Raw genomic sequence first — 27404 nt, 5'->3', positions numbered from 1 at the left:
CTAGACTTTTACTGTCTATGCTTGACACACATCACAGCTCCGCGATGCGCGTTAGGTCGCCAGTGCATTCGGTCGTGTGCGCAGCCCGTTAAGCGTCGGTGTCTGGATCCAGCCGTCCGTCCATGAGAAGCGCAGCGGCGGCGCTGGTTCCATGTGTGGTCGCGGTGCTGCTCCACTGGCTCGGCTGGACGGACAGAACTGCGCTCCTGTCGGGCTTCGGCTCCGCAGGTACCGCTCAACTTCTGCTACTCTCTGTTCTTCTGTGTTAGTCTGTTATCTTCAGGCGTGACAGCTTGTGCTGAATATAGGGTGTTTTTTGGGTGTGATCTATATTTTACAGATGTTGTGTGTGTATAGTGTATTTTTGTGTATAGATTTTTTTTATTGTGTATTTTTATTGTGTGTGTTGTGTATAGAATTTTAACGCTGAATGCATGTACAATGCATAAAAATAAATGCATTATGATCAATGCTTAAAAATAACATTAATAATGTTCGCTCATAGGACATTAATGATACATTATTATAGGAAAATTAATGCATATAGAAACTAATGCTCATTTTATATAGAGCACGTTACTTTTTATATATATTAAAGTTCCATATGCATTCAGTATTAATAGTCTGCACATGAATCTATATATATATCTATCTATATATATATATATATATATATATATATATATATTATTCAGTATTAATAGTCTGCACATGAATCTATATATATATATATATATATATATATATATCATTTAGTATAATTTATAGTGATCCATAATATATAAAGCATTACTCAATTCTTATAGAACAATGAATACTTATATAATATATATATAATATATATATATATATATATATATATATATATAATACATAATGCCCAGTGCATATAGAACTATATTGTTGACTGCATGCATTGGAGGACATGCTGTCGTCACCGCAGCACTCGCCGCAGGAACTGCGCTCGCTCTGGGACAGGAAGAGGAAGTGTGGCGATCCCTGCGGCTGCGCCCGGACTCAACACTGACAAATGATGGATCGCTGTGAGTGATCACTTGCCTTAAGCCTGCTCTGTTATTGGTCGTATAATAAAACAGCGTCACCTGTTCTTCCTTTTGTTGCGTGTCTTTGTCACTTCGCAGCCGCTTCGCGTTCTCTTTTACTGCGAGATCTTGAAATTGCAAAGCACGCAAATCCTTTTCACTGCTTTTAACTTAGCTGGAAGCCAAAACTGTTGCACTGAAACATTCATTTATGAACAATAAAACATTACAACAGGAAGCAAATGTGTCTGTGTGCTGACATATAGCAACCTCTTCTGACACTACAGGTGAGTAAGGTAGTCACTAAAAGATGTTGATTGTTTAAATATGCAAATAATGCATTATCTAATTAAGTATGCACTCATTTGCATACACTTCTAGCACAAAAATCTGAGCATCGGAAAAAAATAGGTTTGAAATTCTTATTGGATTTTTAGAGTTAAAGTTTTGCAATTTTGGAGTTCACTTTTTTTATCGTTCTATAAATGTAAAAATACTGTAAACAGGCAGAAAAACACTTTTTTTTATTAGGAATAAAACTTGATATAAAATCAGGCGAGTGATATATGAACAAACCGCTCTGTAAAGCGATTCAGAATATACTGTAGATAGGAATAATACGTGCAAGTATCACTGGAAAGGTTTTTTTTTTGATATATGAAAGAATTTCTATGTTATGTATTGCAATTGATTTGTTTTTTTATTAATGAATGAGATACATAAAATCAAGTGAGTGATATATGTACAAACCCCTCTAAAATCCTTCAGAATATAGATAGGAATAAAACGGTAATGTTTGGTATATGTAATGTAGCTGCTGATGTAAGCAGCTTATTTTGGAAAAGTTTTAAATCTACAGACACAAACAGATAACGTGCAATAACAGAAACACTTAAAGGTGTATTTTGGATGTTTTCTTTCCACTCGTCCGAAAGCACAATAGCCCAAAATTGACCATTGCATGAACAAACAATGTTTATTTGTTTATTTATTTTTGGTCTGTAGTGACACTGAAAATGAGGGTAAACATATATATATACATATATATATATATATACATATATACATATGTATATAATATATTATGTATATGTATAGTATATATGTATATGTATATATATATATATGTATATAATATATATAATATATATATAGATATATAATATATTATATATTATATATAGCCTATATGTATATAATAATATATATATATATGCCCAAAATTGACCATTGCATGAAAAACAATATATATATATATATAAATAAAAGTGTTTTAAATAACAATTTGTGGATTTTTGTAAGATTCTTGGATGTTGGCAGGAGGTGATACGAGGTTACAGAGCCCAAATCAAATGCTGTAATATGGTTTGTTTCATCTTTAATGCGTCACTGCATCCAGATTTACCTCAAACATGGAAATATCAGCAGCGAGCTCACAGTTCACGCTGGTATTTCTCATCGTTTCTCTCCACATGGTGTCAACAAAACTGAAATGAGTCATGATGGTCAGCTGCTGGTGTCTCTTTCATGATGTCAGCTGAAGAAAGGACCTGGAAATAACCCGAGTGAAATCATTCTCAGTGCTTTTAGTGAATGGATGGAGAGAAGAGCGTGAAGAGCTCGTCCAGAAACAGTTTTTGACAACACGGGCCTCTAGTTTCTCTTAATGCAGATCATCTGGAGTCAACATTATATAATCCCATAATTCATTCCAAACCAATCCAGGCATGTTTTTAAATTCCAACATTTATAAATGCATTGAAAGTACACTGCCGTTCAAAAGTGTGGGATCAGTAAGAATCTTCATGTTTTTTAAAGAAGTCTCTTCTGCTCGTCAAGGCTGCATTTATTTGATCAGAAATACAGAAAAAACTATAAAATTTGGAGATATTATTTTAGAGTTGGATCAGTTAAATTATCACTGTTCTCTATGTGAATATATAGTAAAATGTAATTTATTTCTGTGATACGCAGCTGTATTTTCAGCATCATTACTCCAGTCTTCAGAGTCACATGATCTTCAGAAATCATTCTAATATACTGATTTATTATCAATATTGGAAATAGTTTGCTGCTCCACTTATATATATATATATATTTTTGGAACCCTATGATACTTTTTTCAGGATAAAAAATAATTAAAATAAAAAGAACAGCATTTATTAAAAACAGGAATCTTTTGTAACAATATACACCACCGTTCAAAAGGTTTGGTCAGAAGATTTTTTATTTTTTTATTTCTATTTTTGAAAGAAATGAATACTTTTATTCAGCAAGGATGTGTTAAATTGATAAAAGGTGGTAATGAAGATTTATATTTTACATAAAATTTAATTAACATTTTAAATTAACTTATTGATCAAAGAATCTTAAAGAAAGTATCACAGGTTCCAAAAAAAAAAAAAAAAAGAAGCAGCAAAACTGTTTCCAACATTGATAATAAATCATTATATTAGAATGGTTTCTGAAGATCATGTGACACTGAAGACTGGAGTAATGATGCTGAAAATACAGCTGTGTATCACAGAAATAAATTACACTTTACAATATATTCACATAGAAAACAGTTATTTTAATAACATCTAACAATTTTACGTTTTTTTCTGTATTTCTGATCAAATAAATGCAGCCTCGGTGAGCAGAAGATACTTCTTTAAAAAGTAATAAAAATCTTACTGATCCCAAACTTTTGAACGGCAGTGTATATTAAATCTAAAATGAAGATCTAGGAGTTCAAGGCCTATTATATCTGCTTGACAAAGACTCCTTACACATTTGAAGCCTTATAGAGTTTTAATTCTGAAGTCATTTGAAGGTTGGAGTATGTAGTGTGCAGGAGGCTGATCAGCAGTTTCTGAGTGTATTTCTAATGAGGTTAACATTTAAATCAAACAATCATACGATTTTAATTTGCAGTAGAGGTCAGGGTCTGTACTTGGGATCACATTTGGGCAATTTTATCGTTTTGTCTGCTCTGTAAAAGACAATCTTGTGGAAAGCTCAGGAGCTGGAGACTTTATGAGCACACCAATCAGAAGCTGAAGATGTGCAGCTGCAGCGAGGAGGATCTTCACAGCAGTCCTCAAACATGTACCAGCTTCAGTGTGTGTTCAGCATGAGGGCTGAGGAGTGTGATGGAGAGGAGAAGAGGCTGATGCTGGATCACTGCACGCTTCACAATCAGTGAGTAACACTATTACACCTCCAATCCTAAATAACACTATAATCATCAACACTCTCATCATTAGTAGAAACTCTCCAACATGACACACACGATTTTGTGAGGGAGCACCGTTTATTTAATAGGCTGAATGTCAATATAACTTATTTTGTTTGTTTCATTTTTAAGTGGTATTTTTCAGTGTAGCAATAAAACACAAGCAAGAGTATGAATATCAACACGGATTGCAAATCTTAATCGAAATGTTGTATAAAGTGAATATCACAACTGATTAATATTAAGTTAATTACATTTTTTGACACAAGATTTTACGTTTTTGCTCTATTTTGTCATCGAAAGTAGTTCCAAACAAACAAAGTGTAAACAGCGGTGATTCATTACTGAATGAATCGCGTGTTTGAACGAATCGATCAAGTGAATGACTCAAATGACTCGCTCATTAAGACTTAGCGCCACCTACTGGCAGTTTTAGTTTCAGATTTAAAAGTATGATTTTGTTTTTCCATCATATACATTTTTTTTATTATAGCTTAAAAAAAATAATAATAATAATAAAAGGCATTTATATAACTTGCAGAAATAGCACAGCAAAGGACCAAGAACAAACAAGCAAAACTGTAATGAGATGAATAAAACCTGACTCTATTTGCAGCATGAAATAACTCTATTTGCAGCTCCGCTCTGTTCTAGTCATTCTAGCTGTTGCTTTTGTGTCTCTTGCACCACTATGTGGTTGATTCTATTCTGCCATTTCATAAGAAAAAAAAAAGATCAGACCAGAAAATGCAAAATTAGTAAACATTACTGTATTTACTGTATCAAGAATAGCAACTTTTCACTCACAATACATATCGGAGCAGTAAATGCAAAACTACTGTCAGAAGTAAATCCATTCATGCATGCAATAGATATCCATTTTCTGTTCATGAGAATAACAACAGCACAAAACACACTCACAGGAGACTGTAGTGTATGAAAGTGTTTATTCATAGAACAGTTATAAAAAAACAACGACGAGTCTGATAAACGCACATAAGAGTATATTTGTTCAAAGGTAAAACCCAGTGACCTGTCATACATCAAACACGTAAGATCTCATCTGAATGCACTATTTCAGAGTTATCTGAGCATCAAGTGATGGATCCGTCTGTGATTCTGCCCATCATAAATATCAGTCACAAACAACAAAAGCTGCTAAAATAGAGAAGGACATGAACTTGAGGAGTGTTAAAGCGTGCACAGCTCGTCCCGGTCACTGCAGCTGATCAGCACACGCTTCATCACATGGGGAAGGCAATCTGCTCTCATTTAATAACATTTTAATGAAAAAAAAAAAAAAAAAAATCCAAGTCGAATTCACCCCAAAATCATAAGCAAAAAAACAAAAAAAACAATAATATATTATATATATATATAATAAAATATTAAAAATTAGATTATTATTATTAATTATAAATTAATAATAACAACATCTATTTCTTGTGAGAACATCATGCCAATTAAGAATATTCTGCCTCAGTGGTGATTATCATTAGATTTTCACTCTTTTACAGTAACCTATATTAGATGCTGATTTAAATTCTATTAAAGGCAGTACAAAAGACGCTTCTTAATAATAATAATGTCATTTAAATTAATCGCTTATTAATATGAAAATAATTGTACAATAAAAAAAAAAACATTTCATTAAAGCAAAATGTATTTGTTTGGATTTTGTGCTGAAATGACAAAACTTTAATTTTCATCTGACAGTTTTAATAATTATAATTATTTTAAGTAGTAATATTAGTATTACAAATAACTGTCATGAAAATAGTCAATACAAAATAATAATTTTCTTAAAGCAAAATAATGTATTTGCTTTTATTTTGTGGTGAAATTACATTAAACGTTGCTTCATCTGACAGTTTTAATAATAATGATTATAATTATAATTATTATTATTATTAGTAGTAGTAGTATTACAAATATCGGTCATGAAAATAGTCACAATACCAAAAAAAAACAACAAATTTTTTTTTTTTAAAGCAAAATAATGTTTTTGATTTTCTGGTGAAATAAGACATTTAAACAGTGTTTTTCTCTGCCAGTTTGTTTAAGTTTGTCATTTATGAAATGAAACGAGCAGCATCTGTCCACCATAAGATGCCAATTATAGTACACTGAATATTTGTGACTAAGAGGCCAGTAAAGTTCCTGTTACACTTGATGTGTCAGAAATATGAACGAGACAAAACAGACTTTGGACTGAAGGCACTTTGCAGTGGAGTCAAAGTAACAGTACAGTTTAATCACAGTGAAGCTCCGCCCCTGAGCTCTTTCGATTGGCCGGCCGAAGCTCCGCCCCCGGGCTCTTTATACAGGCGACTCAGATGCTGCAGCAGAGCCTCCAGTTCTGGATTCCCTCCGAGGTCAGCGATCAAGCGATAGGCTTCGGCCTCCAGGTCCAGCAGCGTCTGACGAGTGTAAGTGTAAGAGAACGAGCTTATCTTGTTAGTATAGTCAGTGGAGTTTGGTTTGATATTTTTGTTTTCGGTGCGGTGGGGTGTTATGTTATGTGCGTGTTCTTGGTCTCGGGACGAGATGGGGTGGATTGTGGGGAAGGAGAACTTGCCCTCCGTCAGATCCTCGCAGAAGCTCTTGTTCTCGCTGTGCTCCGTCGAGTTCAGGTTGGCGTAGTCGTCCCGGATCTGGGAAGAAGAGCCCCAGGGCGTCCAAAAAAGCGGCTTCAGATCTGGTTTCCAGTGGGAGAAGAGCTGCATGAGGCCCACGGCGAGGCCGAAGAGGCCGCCGGTTTTCTGCAGCACCATGCAGCGGTACTCGTCCTCGCTGGGGCAGGTGTAGGTGTCCCTCCAGTGGATGTCCAGGCCCTGGCCGCGGTGCAGCTCCAGCAGCTGACGGGTGAAGAGACGTGCACGGCCTCGGGGTGCTCTAGCGTCAGCACCTTCTCCAGGCCCAGGAAGTAGACGTAGTTGGCGGAGTTTGATGACCGACGGCACGCCGTAGATGCTGTGGGCCACCGGGAAACCGCGCCGCAGCTTGGAGCTGTCTTCAATGTCATCGATCAGCAGACTGGCGTTGTGCAGCATCTCCGTCTCCTCGATAATCACCTGAGGATTCAAACAGAAGAGCATTATGAAAACCAGATCCCCGATATTCAGTCTAAAGGTGCTTTACAGAGTCCAAAATCACACAAGCACACATGCATTTAGCAGATTCAAGCTGGACAATAATATATTGCACTGCAATTTTTTTGATAATATAATGCATCGCACTTGTATTGTGAACAGACAGAATTATATAAAATCATGCATGTCAAACTTTATCTGCATAAATACAGTACACAGACGTAAAGTGATATATAAAATCAAATCTGAACTGCCTGATGTTACCTGAAGTTAAATTAAAATCATTTTAGAATATTACATAGTCTTAATAAATATAGACCAATTTAAAATCACAGACGTAAAGTGATATATAAAATCAAATCCGTACAATCAAATCTTAATATGACCAGTCCACTGCTTGAAAAAAAGAAAAGAAAAAAGAAAAAAAAAAAAGCGCAAATGTACAAGCTTTTATTTTGGCCGTATATATATATCTATATATATCTATATATAGTGCAATTGTATTTTGTGTTTTAATTTTATTATTATACATTTAATACCATTCAAATTGCATTTAATCAATTAAAATATTACAATTATATTATTATACTGTTGTAATTGTCACTCGTGCTCACTTAAATTTATATTTTATAATAAAATGGATATTGTGATAATTACATCAATACTATTTAAATAACATTTATTTCAAATATTGAATATGATTGTCACTACTGCTAATTTATAACTTCATTTACGTCACTTAAAATTTATATTTTAATAATTACAATTACATTAATACTATTAGAATTACACACACACACACACTATGATTGTCACTACTGCTTATATATATATATATAGATTATATATATAATATATATTATATATATATATATATATATATAATATATATACACACATATACATAATTATATATATATATATATATAGTATAATATATATATCAGCATATACAGATAATATATATAATATACATACATACATACATACATATATATATATATATACATACATATATACATATACAATGTATTATGTGTGGTGTGTGTGTATATAATATATATATATGTATATGATATATATATATATTATGATATATATACACACATATACACATACATATACATATATATATATATATATATATAATCTATATCTTAATATATATATATATATATATTATATATATATGGCTTATGTATTGTATATGGATAGTGTGTATCTAATATATATATAGATATATAATATATTCGATATATATATATATATAATATATCTATATATATATATATATATAAATAATATTAAACAGCCTTAATATACACGTGCACAGGTCTGCAATTATGGAAAGACTGATATCAACGTCTCAGTAGCACAGATTATATTAAAGTTCAGTTAAAACTAAAATAAGCACTCTGCTCAGAACATCAGGGATGTGGATGCAGTGAAGCCTATTCTGGAGCAAGTGTGCCTTATTTATTTATTTACTTTGTGTATTAATAACTTTCTGCTGTAGTGTGTGAGATGTACGAGGTCATGTAAAAACTCACAGATATTAACTGGATGTAATGTAAACAGAGGCAGAGAGACGCACTGTAATGGATGTGATGACCTGCAGAGGGCAGCAGCTTCTCACAGTGCATTAGATAGTGTTTACCATCAGGGTGTGTCTGAAATGCAGACGAACATCTGAGTATTTAGTAAAGCTCTGTGCAGACGCATCATGCATCTAGTTTTTCAAAGGTGCACGTGCATAACTGCATCTTTGATTATTAATAGCTTGATTATTGTAGATAAAAGGTGCTGGACTAAAACTACAGAAACTTTCAGGTTTGTCACACAAATAGTATATTTGATTATTATTTGATTTTTTTTTGTAGATTATAGTTGTTTTAGTAATACTGAGAAAATAAGAGACTGAAAATAATGAATGAATGTAATTTATATTGTACCACTAAAACGGTAAATTAATTGACAATTATTATATATTATTTATTAAATCAAAAACATAATAAATGTAGACCAATATAAATGAATGCTAATAGTACATTAATACCATTAGAATTACATTTTAATCAATCAATTAAAATAATAAAATATTATTTCATAACATCAAACAAACTCAATGCAGGCCAATTGAAAAGTTATTTTAATGCAATTAATTTTATAATAATTTATAATATTAATTTTAATAACTAAAATACTATATAATTATTAGAATTAGATTTTTATTCAATGAAAAATAAAATTGTATCATATGTTGTCCAATTTAAAAGTTCTTCTAATGCAATTCATTTTATAATAATAATTTCAAATATAACAACTGTAATTAAAACACTACATTAATACTAATAAGTGTATGCCAATTTAAGTTATTTTAATGCAACAGTAATAAAATCTTAATATGACAGCCCAATAATGCTAAAAAAAAGCATTTTAACAAACTAATAACCTTAATGTTGATTAATTATTATAATTTTATTATGACAGCCGAATCCAATATATAGCCTGCCCATGCTGCGGGTGTGTGTTCACGGTTTTCCAGTTTTTTCAAGTGGTCCTGCACGTGGATGGGTTAATGCAGAACCAATTAAATATGGGTTACCCATTGCCACATGTCACGGACTTTCACTGTCAATATCTGAATAAATCCAGTTTTTTTTTATTGTGTATTTGTATTTTTTTATATTGATTGTTAGTTTTATGCTGATTTGAATCATTTTCAAAATGCATTTATTGAAAGCAAATTGATGCAAATCGTTAAATTTAATTTATGTATAACTGACAAATATGCATCAAATTAAGTTTATTTTAATATAATTGAGAATTTAATATTTAATCAGTTTTTAATATCATTGTTTTAATTTTAGTAAGAATTTTAGTAATTTTTTGTTATTTAAGGTACTTTATATATGTCTACTTTATTCATTTTTATTTTAGTTTATTTCATTACGTCAAGTTAAATAATTTTTTGTTATTTTTAGTACTTTATATATGTCTACTTTATTCATAAAAAAAAAAAAAGTATATCTAATATATATATATATATATATGTATATATATATAACCTTATAATATTAATATATTTATATTATATATATAATATAGAATATTATGATACAGCCACCCTGTATAGTTAAAAAACTGTGTAATCATATGTTTATTACACATTACTGATGGAAATTTTAACACGCCATATTTTCACAATGTTCATAGTTTCAAATGTAATGTGTTTCACAATGAACAGTTTCACTCTCTTCCTCATGTTAAAACTTTGTAATACAATTATTTTATATACATTAATTGTTTATTTTTTTAAGAATTATTTATAAAACTAAGAAGCGACCAGCAGGGGGCGTCAGCGCTGGCATCCGCTTCAAACATGGTGTGTGTAGTGAAAGAAGATTTCAGAGACTGAAGAACTGCTAAGTTTGACCTCAACAAAAGAGGATCAGATGCTCTCACACCGAAGTTAAAGACATTCAGGGTAAACTGTAGCTGTTATAGTGTGCTGGGAGTCCAGCCGGCGTTATTTATCCTGCAAACAGTGAGATTCTGCCCCTGTAGAGACCCTGTAATCACACGCAATCCTGCAAACAGTGAGATTCTGTTCATCAGTGTGAGATCTGTACGAACGAGCACTGATTCTTCAGTCTTGAGAAGCAGTTTACAAACAGTAAGATCATAACTGTCTGCCTTCAAGAAACATTACATCATCCTGCGATGACATCAACAGTGTTGCTCGCTTTCAGATGTCTGGACTGTTCTCCAGATGAACGCTTAGATATTTGTAATGAAATAAAGACAAATACACTGATTAAGAACAAGATTTTTTTTTTTTGGTAGTGTGCAAGCAAAATAAATGAATAAAGAATAAAGTATCCATCATCAAAGTGTTTCAGTATAAACAATGAAAGAATACATTAAATTATTTAAATGGAAGCAAATAGTTAAACTGTGCCATGATTTTTATATGCACTTAAATATAATAAAGCGAATATAAATGATATATTTTAACAATGTTTATACGTTTTAACTGAATAAATGTAACATTTCACAATGTCCCAATTTATGCTGACTTAAATTTTATAAATGTAATTATTTATTATGTCAATATTTGTGATGTTTCAGGATGTCCCAATTTATGCTGACTCATATGCAATGATTTTATATAAATATTTAAATATAAATAGTCAAATAAAATAAACAAATAAATTAAAAATACAAAAATAAATTCCTAAGTAATTTATAAACAAGTAATTATTTTATGCAAAACGAGTCGTTATTTCTTTTTTGGGTTAAAAAAAAACAACAACAACAACTTGTTTTGTAAGAGGTCACCCATTTTTTGTAAGGTTCCATTCTGTTCTCTGACTGAACTCACAAGCTCTTACGATTCACCAGCATTCCCAAAACATCTCAGGAAAACAGGATTCCTGCCACTTTGACCCCTCTAGTCTAAACACACACAAACACAAGAGAAACTGGGGCAGTGGGGAACGGTCAGGAAATCAACACTTGTGAGGAAACCGACACTATTCAATGCTCTTCCGATTCCTGAGCTGATATCAAACACGCTCTTTATATTTTTAGATTCAGTGGAACGCGAGCTGAAGTGAACGGTGGATGAGGAGCGATCTGTTGGCAGGCGTCCGTGCCGTGTGATGATGTGCTCAGTGCATGTGCGGTCATGCTGACGGCTCAAGAACAGATCACAGACAGATAAACCACGCCGGGAGAAATACTCGACTATCAAGCAGCCCTGCGTGCACATACACTCATGGCTCTTGTAAGTTTCATTAAATAAATTAAGGTGATGATTAAAAATAATGTGTAGATTTCATTAAAGAAATTGTGATTCAGTGTTGTATAGAAAATATAGAGGACTTTTTACTAATAAAACCAAGAGATGTGTTTTAATTTTTTATTTTTAAAGGAAACTTTAGTTTTGGGACTTGAATTGAGGATCTGATTAAATTTAAAAAATAATAATATTAATTAAGGAAAGGCGGCTACAAATTTATTTTAAGAGAATAAGCTCAATTTTGCAGTTTTATTTTAGAGGTGATCATTAGTTCCTAGCATGCTTTGCATATGGCTGGATATGGAGAGTAAACTTTTTTAAAAATAAATGCTATTTTAAGTTTTTGAGTGAAGAGAAGCATCTATTAACTCTTTCCCCGCCAGCATTTTTGAGTGAAGAGAAAGTTGCCAGCCACTGCCAGCGATTTTGATGATTTTCACTCAAATTTGATGGCATACAGTATATTTCGCTGTATGAATATTTGAATATGCAATACACCAAAATAAAGATCAAAACCTCTACTTTTAAACAATTTTTTAAATTCTATCTTAAAGCATTCTTTTATTTATTTTTTTCAACACTTGAATATAGGTAGGTTTCATAAAAATTTATAATTTTGAGCAAAAAGGTGAGAAAATCATATTTTTATCAAAAACTACATCTGGACAATATTCAGTATGATTATCAAAGCATAAATCGCTTCCATCAACACCTCCAAAGCTTGCACAGAAATATACCACTTCCTGGATCAACATACTTATGTAGTTTCATTATATATGCTGTCTCTGTGCTGATGATGCGCATTATTATTTAAATATGCATCTTTTACATAAAAGATTCACTAGTTTTTCTGTCCTGTTCACATGTGTTTTAATTCAGGAGGTTTTGTAGTTGTTCAGAAGATGTGTAATAGCGCCCCCGAGTGTATAACAGCGAAAACACAAAAAGCTGTAAAAACTCATCAATGGCGGAGAAAGAGTTAATGTTTAATGTTTAATTATGTTTGACATTTGAAAGAGTTTCTGTTACACATTGCAATCGTTACCATTGTGCAGAAGAGTAGAGCTTATGGTTATGTAAAATACTCCTCTAAGGCTCTAAGCCTCGTTCAGAGAGCAGTAGCTCTGCTAGTACTAGTGCAGGACTTTCTAGTATTTCTCAAGTATTTTCCTACTTGAGCTGTTTGGCTGTATACAGTCTTTTAAATGTATAAAATAAACTCAAAATTACTCAATCACAGACTTAAAATAAATGAGCACATTTCACTAATTATATTAAATTCACTGTGTCATAGATTAATTAATTTAGGCGATTTCACATGATTTATTCAGGTAGATTCCATTAAAAAAAAAAAATAAAAATCAAGCCTGAAAAACTACTCAAAAAAATTGTTACCTTCATTTTTGTTTTTAAAGTAAATAGCTTGTCCCATTTTTTTACAGTGTACTGAGAGCATACAGAAATATCCCTAAGTTCAGATCAGAAGGACCACTGATCATCACTGCTTTAACAGAAAATCATCTGGTTATTATATAACTGAAAAGACTCGGAGGATTGATTATGAGAACAGTCTTCAGCTCATGTTCCTTTAAAAGTTTAAATAAATCTTTAGGATGGTAAATCCTAAAAGTGTTTAACCAAACAAAGTCGTTACAATGGTATTGTTTAAATTGTTGTTTTGTGAATTATTTTTTTATTGAATAAATAATCTCTCCATTGATGTATGGTTTGTTATGAGGACATTATTTGTTCGAGATGCAACTATTTGAAAATCTGGAATCTGAGGGAGCAAAAAAAAAAAATCTAAATATTGAGAAAATCATCTTTAAATTTGTTCAAATGAAGTTCTTAGCAATGCATATTACTAATCAAAAAGTTTTGATATATTTATGGTAGAAAATTTACTAAATATCTTCATGGAACATGATCTTTACTTAATATTCTAATGATTTTTGGCATAAAAGAAAAATCTGTAATTTTGACCCATACAATGTATTTTTGGCTATTGCTACAAATATACCCCAGAGACTTAAGACTGCTTTTGTGCTCCAGGGTCACATCTTTTATTACTGACAACAATTTGGAGGGAGGAAAAAAAAATAAAAATCTGATAAAAATTAAATTGCGGATTTGCTGTGCTGCACAATTTTGACAATTTATTTTCAGTATTATATATTATTGAATCTCAACACCCATTCACTTCCATTATAAAGCTTGGAAGAGCCAGGGCATATTTTCATTTAACTCTGATTGGATTCGTCTGAAAGAAGAAAGTCATACACAACTAGGATGGCTTGAGGTCATTTTCATTTTTGGGTGAACTATCCCTTTAACATCCACAGACATTAATGATCTGCTGCTCTATGAAAAAGCTGTGCACATATTGTTCAAGCAATCTGACCACAAAAAGCAGAAAAAAGCCCTATTAGTGACTTCCAAGACAAGATGCGTCCCTTAATTACTTAACCAGTAAACGGCACATTAAAGCATATTTATCATTTAATCATTACTCAAAAGTATCAGATATGAGTGACAATTTGAGGCTAAATGCTTCAGACTTGACTTTTGACCAGATATTTATTACTACTTCCAAATCAAAAATGAAGACAAACGAATGATCCTCGGCTTCGTTAGAAACACGTCAAATGACTTCTGAAGGACGTCTTGAAAAAGATTCCCGCCTGCGTTACTGCAAACACAACAGGCATAAAAAAATCCTGCATTATGAACGTGAAGCTTGCTGGAATGATTAAAAATGAAAGCCCTGTAAAACGGACCGGATATAAAACAAGAATAATAACAATTCAAGCAGAGCTACTATGCCTCTGACCGCATTACACACATCCAAGTTTCTATTCACAAGATCAAATAAACATGGAAACGGAGAAGACAAGCCTCGTGAAACAGTGTTACTGGCACTTTCCCCCGTCTGAAGAGCTTTACTCAAATATTCAGGATAAAAAGATAGCGGTCGAACAGCCACTAATGGACACGTATGACCGTCGTGCTTGTCTTTTGCAGCACTGCAGCACTTTTTTGCATTATTTAAAATAATGAGATTTCTAATTTTCACATGAAAATATTTAAAATGCATTTTGTTTGCATGACAAGAGGCTGGTTATTTTTTACTTTTGACATGGCAATATTTAAAATCATTCATTTTAATTAATTGTTTTAATTTTTTTTTTTTTTTTTTTAGGAAACTTGAATTTTACATTAAAACTGAAACTTTGTTTTTTTTCATAAGACGTTTTCATTTCAAGCAATGTTTGCTTTGATTTCAATTGTTTGAAATATTCAATAAATGACCATAAAGAGTTTGTTTCTCCTTCAATTAAAAAAAAAAAAAAAAAAAAAAAAAAAATCACAAAGATAAGAAATGCACTCTATAATTAGAAAAAAAAACTAATATCCCACCTTTAATAGTTGAGCATGTTTATAGTACAAACCTTGTCAGTGAACTATGTGGGCAAAAATAAACAAACAAAAAATAATCGTTCATTAATCGTAATCAAGGTAAAATGTTAAATCAATCGAGATTTTTGATTTTAGGTCATATTGTCCAGCCCTTACTTTTTTCAGTGGTTCTCAAATGATTTTCTATTGATTAAGTATCCTCTGCGCCAACACAACTCAATCCTGCGCTAACAATATGGCATTGACAACATCTAATAATCACTGCAAAGTGTCCTGCTGTGTTAATGGGATTCCTAGTCAGCAGTACAGATAACTATATGAAGGGCTTTAAAGAGATTTTGCCTTTTCATAAACACTTAACCCACCAAACATTCTCACTGCTAACAGGCTGCATGTGTGTGAAGATCAAAAACAGCCATTAGATGATATTCAGATCTCATATCTGGTCATCTAACCTATTTAAAAAGTAATTCAATCACATTTGTTTAAAAACAACTGCTGTACAACTCAAGCAAATCAATACAGACTCGTATTCACTTGTCTTGTGTGCTGTACGTGCAAACAATAGCTTTGTGTGAGAAACAGACCCACATTTAAGATGCATTATTATACATTATTAAACTTGCTGCATCATGATTCATGAGTCAGAACCAAAGTAGGGCTCAATATTACAAAGGTTTCAGATCGATTAAAAACCTTGAAAACATTTGCAAAGAAAGTGTCCAATTTAACAAAAATATAAATACTTGAGCTGGAGCACAATAATACCTCTGTACTAATGGTCCAGCTGGGTCAGACAGAGAAAATGGCATCAAACCTGACACAAACAGGTGCAAGACATATTAAGGCTATTTTTTTAAATGAACACAAGTGTGGGTGAGATTTGAGAGCTGTGGCAAAAGATCATCATTCAAAGACTTAATTTCCATCTGTTCCTCACACAAAGATAACATACTTCATGATTTAAGCAACCGAGGCATACAGACTCCTTTTATGATTTACTCTTTTTTTGCAATAATAATAATAATAATGATAATTTTAATTATTATTTTTTGTTTTTTGTATTGTTTTTTTTTTGATTATTTTATGTGATTTTAATGTGATATTATTTTAAAAATTTTTAAAAAAATTTTTTTTAACACCGTATTAATCGTAATTATCGTCATATAATAGAAAAATATACAATTATACATGCACAAATATATAAATGTAAATGTGTATATATATATATACGGTATTAATTTCTACACAGCAATAATTATTAATAATACATTTTATAAATAATATAAATAATAAAATTATTAATTTATTAAAATAAATTGCTGTTATTGTTATTATTATAAAATTATATAATTAAGATTATATAACACCAATAATATTAATAAAACTGAGAAAAATGAATTGAGATTAATTGAAAGAAAAAAAAAAAAAAAAAATTATAAATATATATATATATATATACATACATACATATATATATATATATATTATATATATAATATATATATATATATATATATATATATACTATATATATATATATATATAAAAAATATATATATATACACATACATACATATACACACACACATAAAATCATATTACAATATTTTAAACTATAATACAGTAAAAAATGTGATGGATGAGAGCTAAAATCTACTTGCATTTATCATTTTCAGTCCCTGCAATGCCAGTGCAGAAAAACAACAAGACAAAACAGAAAATAGCCGGTTTGCACAAAAAAAGGTTTGCATGGGAGTTTTAGGCTGTGAGAGCGGCACAGGTCACTGGAGTGCAAACCGGGTGTAGGAATGACCGTGGGCCTTCTGTACAGACCGTAACTATACTAAAAAAAGCCAAAACCTGCCAAGGGTGGACTGATGATGTAACTACATCACCATGCATCACGCAAAGCAACTCTCTCAATCGACAGACATTTAAAAGTAAGCATGCAAACTGATGAAATGACTCGAAATCAATGCTCATGCCGTGCAAATCGAGGTTATGACATCACAACCACCGTAACCAATCACATTCACACATCAACATCCGAACAGGGCATTAACATAGAAAAGCTTAAAGGTACAGCAGCGATTCAGAAAATGATCTGATGAATCATATTTAACATTAGGAGCATGTTGCGTGAGAACATCTGTTCTCTTAATTAGCCGACTGAGACAGTGGGTTGTTAAACACTTTCATAAAGCAGCCGATTGAAGTCGTGAGTTCTTGAGCACAATAGAAGTGACAGATCTGCAGCTTTATGTCTGTTTAAACTTTGCCCTTTAATCAAAGCACATTATGGTAAATCTAACAGAAACCTCAGATGGCAGAGAGAAGATACCACGAGGAACAGTCACTATCTAAACTAAACCAGTCAATAACATGCACAGATCTATAGAAGCCTGTTTAAATACAACAAAATCAGATAAAAGAATAAAATAAAAATATAAAATATATAAAAGTAATAACATTAATAAATAAAATAAATATAAAAAATATTTAAAAATAAAATATTTGTAATTACAACTTTTTTAAAAAGGGCTCCAAACTGCGATAAAACAGTCGCATTTAAGTAAATATAATTTGCGAGTGACGTTTTTGCTGAGGTCGCCAGTGGCTACTACCGCCGAAAGCGACCTCAATTTAACCTATAAAAAGTTTTCTCAGGCTGATTTGCTTCATTTAGCAGCGCCCCGTCTGTGATAAAACGAACTCGGGCCGAAGGTTAATAAAACAAAGTACACGAAGTGTGACCTGCCCGCGTGTTACAAAAATAGCCGAGATCGGCCCATAACCTGTCTGTCAGCCATAAAGTTTTTGCTTTGGATCTTCTCAAAAACTGAATTCAAGAGATGATTTCAGCCAGAATGCTCGATGTGATAAAAGCATCTGCTAAATGCAGCTGTTATAACTTAAAAATGTGAATTAAGCTTTTTTTTAATGTTTTGCGACAAATCTTTTGTTATGTTCACGCTTATTAAACTGGGACGAATGGCATTAAAGTTTTAGTTTTCAGACAGTCCTCATCTTTTTTCAGTGCTGACGCACACAGTCTGATTCAGCGAAGAGCGGAGACGGAAGAAAAATAATCACACGGCTATTTTCAACTTGAACAAATAGAGATAATTTAACAATTCTCGATACTAACAGCTTCTTCTAAACAAGATCAAAGAAAACTGAAGTTGCCGTACAGTAATCGCAAAAAAGCTCTAACTTTTTAATAAAAACACCAGCTTTAAAAATATTCCGAATTCATAACGAAATTCAAACAATACAGTTTTGGCGCTCCTTAAAAACGGTCGCTTTAGCGCCTCAGAGGGCAAGTGAACCATTTATTAATCTTTCTCTAACTACTATATGCATAGTGAACATGAATTAAACATCAAAAAGCTTATTGTATACAGTACAACTTACTGAAGTCTCATGTAGGAGGAGCCCTCAGTGGGACGTATGCTCCATGCCAGTGGTTGAACGCTTTGTGACTGTAGATTTCAAGCTGGAAAAAAAAAGACATTTTTCCCACTTTGGGACTTGTTTTCCTGTCAAAACAGAGAAAAGCACGAGAGATGACCAGAAATCTAAATTAGCTGCAGCTCAAACACGGACGTTTGGATTTGTTTTAGTTTAAAAACGGAGGGAAGAGATAGAGTTGTGTTTAATTATAAATTATTTGAGCCTTACGTAATTAAAAGTTTTTATTGTGAATTATTTATTTATTTAGTTTTTTTTTTGATTAAGTTATTAATAATTTTTATTTTGAAATTAAAAATTTTATTATTTTTTTTTTAATTAAGAATTACTAAAATGAGGTAAAATTAAGGTAAAAATATAATAAAAAAAATAAACACACATCTTTGCTGAAGTGGGATCTTAAGTTTTCGGAATGTCAAAACAGTGGGGGAGAGATGACCAGGTTATTATCGCTACATAAAATTATTTAGCCTTTCCCAGTCAAAAAACATTAATATTATAAAAATTACCAATAATAATAAATAAATAAAAAAAAGGTAACTTAGGAAATATATTTTAGCTAAGTTTCATTAAAACAAGACGGCTTATTACTACATAAAAAATTTAATATTAATTACATAAACCACTAAATAAATAAAAAATTTAACTAATAACACTATTAAAAATAAATTAGCACTATTACAAAAAACTATAAAAATTTAACTATATAGACATAAAAATTACAAAAAACAATTACTAAAACTCGAATTGAAAATAAAATGAAAACAGAAAATACAAAAAAATATGCAGTATCTTATCTCAGACGTTTTAATTAAAACATTCAAACAGTTAGTTAACTAAAATCATTAAAACAAATCTGTTACTTGAAATAAACGTTAACTGAAATAAAAATAGTAAAAATATGGGGGGGGGGGGTGTGCAGTTTTCATTAAAACATTCATTATAGTTAAATAAAACTAAATCGAAAACCATACAAATAAATCTTGAAAAACATTATTTAAAATAAAATATGAAAAATAATAATAAGACCTTTTCAGTTAGTTTCTAAAACGAAATCTAATAAATTAAAAAGAATAAATTATATGGAGATTTAACAGAAATAAAACGAATTCAAAATTGAAGTGAAAATGTAAAAAAAAAAAAGGAATTATTATTAAACAGGGTTATTGTGGTAAACTAAGTAAATAAATTACTAACATTAAAAACATTAAATAAAATATGAAAAAAAAAACCTAGGCATTTTATTTCAGCTATTTTGAAGTACTAAATAACTGACTAAATAAATTAAATTAATAAATAAATGAATAAACTAGTTATACACTGAAAAAAAGACAAACAACAAACTAAAATTAAAGTGAAAACATAAAAATAAAATCTGCAGTATCTTAAGGAGTATTTATTAAAACATTTAAAGTTAAATAAAACCATAAAAACATTTTCATTACTTGATATAAATGTAAATTGAGAATATGAAAAAAAACTTAAACATTTTATTTGATCTATTTTGAAGTATTATAATTTTAAAAAAAGAGAGAAGACTAAACGTTTAATAATAATAATAATAATAATAATAATATAATTAAATTCATTTTTAAAACATTCACCCATTTTAAATCACTAGCTAAAATTAAAGTGAAAACGGAAAATATAAAAATAAACTCAAATTCAAAATATTGAACAATAGTAGTTTATCAATGATACTAAAATAACTGTGGACCGTAAAGGACGACATTATAATTTACTGAAAAATGACATAACATGAACTCACAAAAAGACATCATAGTGACGTATCACTAGATAGTGGGCTACTTCTAAATATGCAAGCGACTCAAATGTCTAAAAGCACATAAGCCACGAGGAACAAAACCTTAAACACCAAACGTGACACTTACAGAATCTAATATTTGTCCTTTCACTAATTCCCGTCAGCTTATAAAATGCTTCATGAAGCGATAGCAGTAGCAGCTAATAATAGACACATGATATATTGTAATTTATTGTGCATTGTGCTGACTGCAGACTTCCTGCATGACTGCTGCTGAGCTCCTGTGACTTGTAGCACCATGATGCTTCTGACACAAAATGTCAAGCAGTGACATATAAATCACTGTTTATAGGGCTGTAACAATATATCCTGTCACTATATAGATCCACAATGCAAAAATGCAACAATGTATCATGGACCGTTTACTCAAAAAGAATGTTCAGACAGATTTAATTTTCCATCATGTTTGGTAATCACACATAAAATGCGGTGAACCCAGAAGGTCACTCCATGTTATTTATTACTAATAAATGAAAAATAAAATGCATTATTTAATAGAATATAATATTTATGTATCATTTACAAATTTATATAACATTTATAATTCACACTATTGGATCACGGCACATAAATATGGTAAACACAGAAGGTCAAACATTTGAGCTTTCAAGTTAATTATTATTAAACGATTGAAAAATAAAACGCATCATTTAATAAAATGTTTATAATTTACAAATGTGTATAAGATACAACATTGGATCATGGTGCATAAATATGGTACACATCTGAGATTCCATGTTAATTACTACTACTACTAAATGAAAAATACAATTAATTGTGTAATAAAATATAATATTTATTTATAATTTACTAACATTAAGAAAGTTATTTATATAATATTTACCATTTTGGTACATATGTATATACATTACAGGAGGCTTTTATTCACCCCCGGAGCCGTGTGAGGCACTTTTTATGATGGATGGACGCACTTTATTGGACTTCTTTTGGACTATTAAAAAAATAACACCCATTAATTTTTTTTTTTTAAACAACTCCGATTGGATTTGTCTGAAAGAAGAAAGTCATCTACATCTAGGATGCCTTGAGGGTGAGTAAATCATGGGCTAATTTTCATTTTTGAGTGAACTATCCCTTTAAATTATTCCAGCATGGTGCGGGTCAAAATAAAGTCATGCAAAATGTGGAAGTATTTCACTATTTCAGCAAACGTCACTGCTGCATAATTCTATAATAAATTACCGTAGTTCAGTGATCAAGACTCATTTCATTATAAAATCCCACTGAAAACCCCTTCATCTCCATAAAGCGATTTTCCTAAAGCGATGCCATCCCTTAAATATCATTTAACCTACATTTTAGACAAGACCAAGCCAGACTATTAATATGCAAGATATGCAAGCAACATTAAAGCAAACGTTCACTCAAAAATGTAATTATAGTTGTTCCAAACCCATATGAATGTCTACTCTCTACACAAAACAGTAAAAGAAGCAATATTTGAAGAATATTTACATAGATCTTTCATACAATGGTGACCACAGCTATAGTATTCTCTCTGAATAAAGCATAACAAACATTCATATAAAACTAAAACTGAAGCCATCACTCACTGATAATCTTATTCTTCATTTTGCATATTTAAAACGGTTTGAATTGTGTCTCAAACTATCAAACAACAACCTAAGATTCAGTCTATGTCCGTGCCGAAGTCAGCTTGTCCTCGTGTTCACCAGAAGAAAGTCACAGCTTCTGAATGACATGATGGTGAGTAAATGAATTTGTATTTTGTGTGATTTATTCCTGTACATGCAGCCAAAAATAAATGTGTAATGCGCTACAGATGCTCTCACCTGGCAGCTGTAACAAGTACTTGTACGGTTCCAGAAGAATCCTTTCAGAAGTTGCTCTTTCGTCTCCGTCCATCCCTCCGTTTCTACAAAGAAACCTGCTGAGAGAGAAACGAGAGCGAGAGTAAAAACACAGCCTCCACAGAAGGTGACCGCTCAGTATTTTCTCTTGTATCTAAACGGTCGACGCATTCGTGCCACAGTGGCTCCTAACAGCCAATTATTTCTGGTCAAGTTGTCATTAATTTGATTTGCTTTACTTCCTGGTAAACTGCTAACATTACCATTTGTTCCAGAACAAACCTATTTTTAGTAGATCTCAATTTAAATAACTCTTGAAAGGAATTCATGAAATGTACAAGTGTCTACAAAATGTAAAATCTATTTTTAAATACACTACTGGGGTCAGTAAGATTTTTTTAAATTCTCTTCTGATGCTCACCAGGGATGCATTTATTTGATCAAAAATACAGTAAAAATTCTCAAATATTATTACAATTTTAAACAGCTGTTTTCTTTATGAATACATGTTCAAATGTATTTTATTTCTGTGATGCGCAGCTGTATTTTCAGCATCATTACTCCAGTCTTCAGTGTCACATGATCTTCAGAAATCATTCTAATATGATGATTTGCTGCTCAAGAAACATTTCTGATTATTATCAATGCTGAAAACGGTTATATGTTTGTGAAAACTGAGACACATTTGATTTTTCAGGATCCTTTGAATGGAAAATCCAAAAGAACCGCATTTATTTGAAATAGAAATCTTTTGTATTTTTCTGATATATTTTTCAATAGAAATGTTTTTGTTTAAAATTTATTTATTTAAGTATAAAAAAAAAACATTAAAGCTTAAATGCATGAAATTATTTGTTTATTCTGATTATTATAACTAAAATCTAACTATTAATTGAATATTGGTGTGTTTTATTGCTGGTGCTGCCATTATATAAAAGCAATACAAATCAAGTGACTTATTGCTTTATTAATGACTCATTGTTTTGAATGAATAATCCTCACCCTACATGGTGACCAGATAAAATGTTGCTATTTAAAGCATCAGGTGTTTAATTGTCATTCTTATTTAATCACTGCATGACTAAAGCACATCCAAAACCAGCACTTGCATTAGTTGGATTATATTACTACTTACAACCTCTAAAATTCACCAAACTGAGCAGAACATCAGATCTAGTATTGCGATTACTAACTTCAGAGTAAATTTAACGGAGTCGTTTCATTCAGTGAGTAATATGAGTGACAGTTAAACAGTAGATGCAAGCTTAAGCATCACTAGGAACAATTTGCAGAGCTTGACTCGTAAACAATTTCATGGACACAACAGTGACATGATTCTTCAGTCGCGTCCCATCACTCAAACAGACACGGCCTCTTCCAGGCCTTTCACCCCCCTCTAACTTACTACTACAAGTTACGCCTCCTGCTGAGAAACAAGCATGGATGTTATGTTATTGACTAAAACAATCCTTTTAAGTCAATTATCTTGTGTTTTATATACGAAATGTTTGCAAGGCTATTTGTATCACTTTCAAATGATGAAATTTACAAAGTGTGAAATAACAGCTAGTAGTTAAACATAAAATAATATCATCAAATTGATACACACCTATGGCAATCATAGCTAAAAACCTACCCCCAAACCTAACCCTACTCCTTACATAAAATTAATTTACTATAGAGTTTTATAATTAAAATACTTTAGAAACTGAGGCAAATACACAGGAGGACTTGGGGTGTCTGGTGAGCTGCTATGCAACTATCATTAGGTGGCGATAGTGAAGCTTTAAAAGCGATGAAAGTGATGTTTTAGGCGATTCCCTAATCGGCTGTTTCGTTGTAGGTTGGGCTCGACGGATTATCGCCGCAGATATTAAGCATTTTATGGTTATCGGTATCGGTCATTTTCAAAACCAATTTGCCGATAAAATAATTTCAAAGCATTTAAAGATTGTTTTTGTCAGAGCCCTTGTTATTCTTAATTTTGTTATTAATTTTTACACCAGACATATATCGGTTATCGGTCTACTTGATCTGGCATAATCAGTATCGGCTCTGAAAAACACATATGGGTCGACCCCTAGTGTAAAGTGTAGTGGTGTAACTTGGAGGGGAGTTGTACTACTGCGGGACAAAATCAGATACACTTGCGCCGCGTCCGAAATCGCATACTTCCTTTATCGCAATTCTTATTTTAAATCTCGCAATTCTGACTTTTTTCCACAATTCAGAAAAAAAGATTGAATTTTCAGGAAAAATTAAACCAACGTACCAACACTGAAAAAAAAACCCTGTTTATTTGTATTTTTTTTTTTTTATTTTTTTTTTATTTTGTTATGTGAAAGAAGCATAGATTGTTTTTTTTTTGGTGATTTGGGGCCCAAAAATGTGTGTGTGTTATTTTTTTTTTTTTTTTTGTATGGGTGATTTGGGGCCAACCGCTAAATTCAAATTATATAAAACCCCAAAAATGTGTCACAGTTCTGTTATGATAAACTCAAAGATGGCATTTAAATACAGAGAACACAAATGTAGTCTTGACTCCCTAATCCCTGAAGTTGAAAAGAGACGAAGCTAATACAAAACACTGGCGAGCAGCTTCTTTGATGCTTTCACTCTCAACACAGTGAAGGACTGGAGATCTAGGATGAAAGGGGATGATGCTAGGATCATGTCTCTGGTCTAGAACAGCAGAAGTCTTTCCCAAAACCGGTTTTAAACCTAGAAACGCATCTCCATATGGCTTTCAGATGGGATTTTCCTCATGCTGGATTATTAGTAAATACACACTGACACTTCTTTACCAAGGAAAGGTGTATCACGTGTTATGTGCTAAATAAAAATAAAAAATAAAAATAAAAAAAGATGATCTTCATAATCAAACTTGCTTTTATGATGTAATTGTACTGATTTTTTTTCACCTAGCAAAATTAAATAATCACAAATGTGTAATTATTATAATAAACATTTAATAAACTACAATAACATTAAATGTGCACTTATAATGATAACAATAACAATAATAATAATAACAAATTGTAATGATAATGGTTTCTTTTTTTTTTCTTTTTTTTTAGTTTGTATATGTGTATTTTTATTTTGTTTATTTGTATATTTTATTTTTTTACATTTTTAACAAAACAAATTACAATATCAGGTAACTATAACAATTTTAACATAACTTTTACTGAATAAAATTATTATTATTATTATTGTACATTTATAATAATAATAATAATAATAATATAATTAAATATAATATTTAAAATTAATATCATTTAATAATATAAATTAAAAACGTATTACTACTGTTATTGTAAATGTACATTTATAACAAGATAATTACAATGTCTTTGTTACATTTATTATTATTATTATTATAAATTACAATCATGTCTATTATGTTTATTGTTACTATTGTTATAAGCTTACATTTAATTATAATAATGTTAGTATTAAGAAAAAACAGACAGTAAAGTTACAGTAAAATGCTGCCCCACCCACCTTCCAGATCAACAATCCGCACTCCAGCACTTCCGCTTTCGTAATCCAACACGTCACTCTTCCGCTTTCATTTTTTCCCAGCGTTTCCCATTCCAGCTCGCTAGCATTAGCCAGTTAGCCAAAGACGACAATTTAAATCCACTTCGAGTCACAGCTCATTTAATACGCGATCGAAACGGCGAATTATCATCCGTAGTACTGTAATATCCCGTTAAATGAATGTCAAATAGATTTTTAAGACGCGCCAGAGAGCCTTGAGTCGATCTGTCAGGTCTGGGTTTGACAGGAAGCTCACTCGTCCGTGCTGCTGGCGCTTAAATACGCCACGGAGACCACAGCGCGCAGGCGCGGAAAGTGGGTGGAGCCTAAAGAAACCTCTCTGTTTTGAGCCTATCCCCTTATATAGCCCTAATAAGCTAAGTATTAATGGTGTGAAAATTATACATTTAATAACTTTTTATATGAAAAAATATGCAGAACCACAATATTGCAACTAAATGCAACCCTTTTTGGAATTCGTTATGATCAGATTGAATGGAATTGACCCAGACAATACTGTCTCACCAATAAAATTAAAGAAGTTACATATAAAGTTATTTATTTAGAGGAAGAATCCATAAAACACTTATTTTATGATTGTGTATATACCCAAATTATATTGAATATCTAACATTTAAATGTTTAAAATTAAAGACTATAAATATATTTTTTGTTGTTGTTGTTGTATAAAAATAAGAGTTTTTGAGCAAAATTTGATGATTTAATTTTAATAATTATGTATGGGTAATGCCATATACACAAACAAAACTAATAATAAACCTATTACATGATTTAAAACTGAAATTAAGCATTACATTGATGCCTTAAAAAATCTAAGAAATAAAAAAGCAGAAAGAATGCATAGAATTTTTAATTATATTCTTATGAAAATGTTACTTTGGTGCTATTATGAATGTAGTTGACAATATTTGAAAACATTTTGATCCTCTACTGTTCTTGTTATGTGCGCAAATTATTTTTTTTATATTAATGTATCTTAATAATATACTATAATATTTAGTAAAATATTAGGGCTGTCAAATGATTAATCACGATTAATCACATCCAAAATAAAAGTTTTGTTTACATAATATATGTATGTGTACAGGGTATATTTATTATGTATATATAAATACACACACATAAATTATATATTT

The 27404-nt window shown here is 31.1% G+C and overlaps 1 protein-coding gene and 1 long non-coding RNA gene across 3 annotated transcripts; one reads left to right on the top strand and one right to left on the bottom strand.

The window, feature by feature from the left end:
* On the top strand, positions 1–21803 carry LOC122147294. Of its 2 annotated transcripts, none has more exons than XR_006161565.1 (4): positions 1–228; positions 4027–4226; positions 11946–12141; positions 21747–21803. It is a non-coding gene; the product is annotated as an uncharacterized LOC122147294 (long non-coding RNA). The 2 variants fall into 2 exon arrangements; XR_006161566.1 differs by lacking the exon at positions 21747–21803 and adding an exon at positions 14209–14247.
* Positions 5194–26529, bottom strand: LOC109105124 (geranylgeranyl pyrophosphate synthase). The gene is given in 5 exon segments (XM_042769538.1): positions 5194–7136; positions 7139–7207; positions 7209–7334; positions 22687–22784; positions 26209–26529. Coding segments are annotated over 3 exon segments (795 nt in total). The 5' UTR covers positions 7314–7334; positions 22687–22784; positions 26209–26529; the 3' UTR covers positions 5194–6515.
* Between the last annotated feature and the right edge of the window lie 875 nt (positions 26530–27404).

This window comes from Cyprinus carpio, chromosome A13 (assembly GCF_018340385.1).
Source record: "Cyprinus carpio isolate SPL01 chromosome A13, ASM1834038v1, whole genome shotgun sequence".
Taxonomy (NCBI): domain Eukaryota; kingdom Metazoa; phylum Chordata; class Actinopteri; order Cypriniformes; family Cyprinidae; genus Cyprinus; species Cyprinus carpio.
The sequence above is the reverse complement of the archived record's forward strand: the minus strand, read 5'-3'. Positions and strand labels throughout refer to the sequence as shown.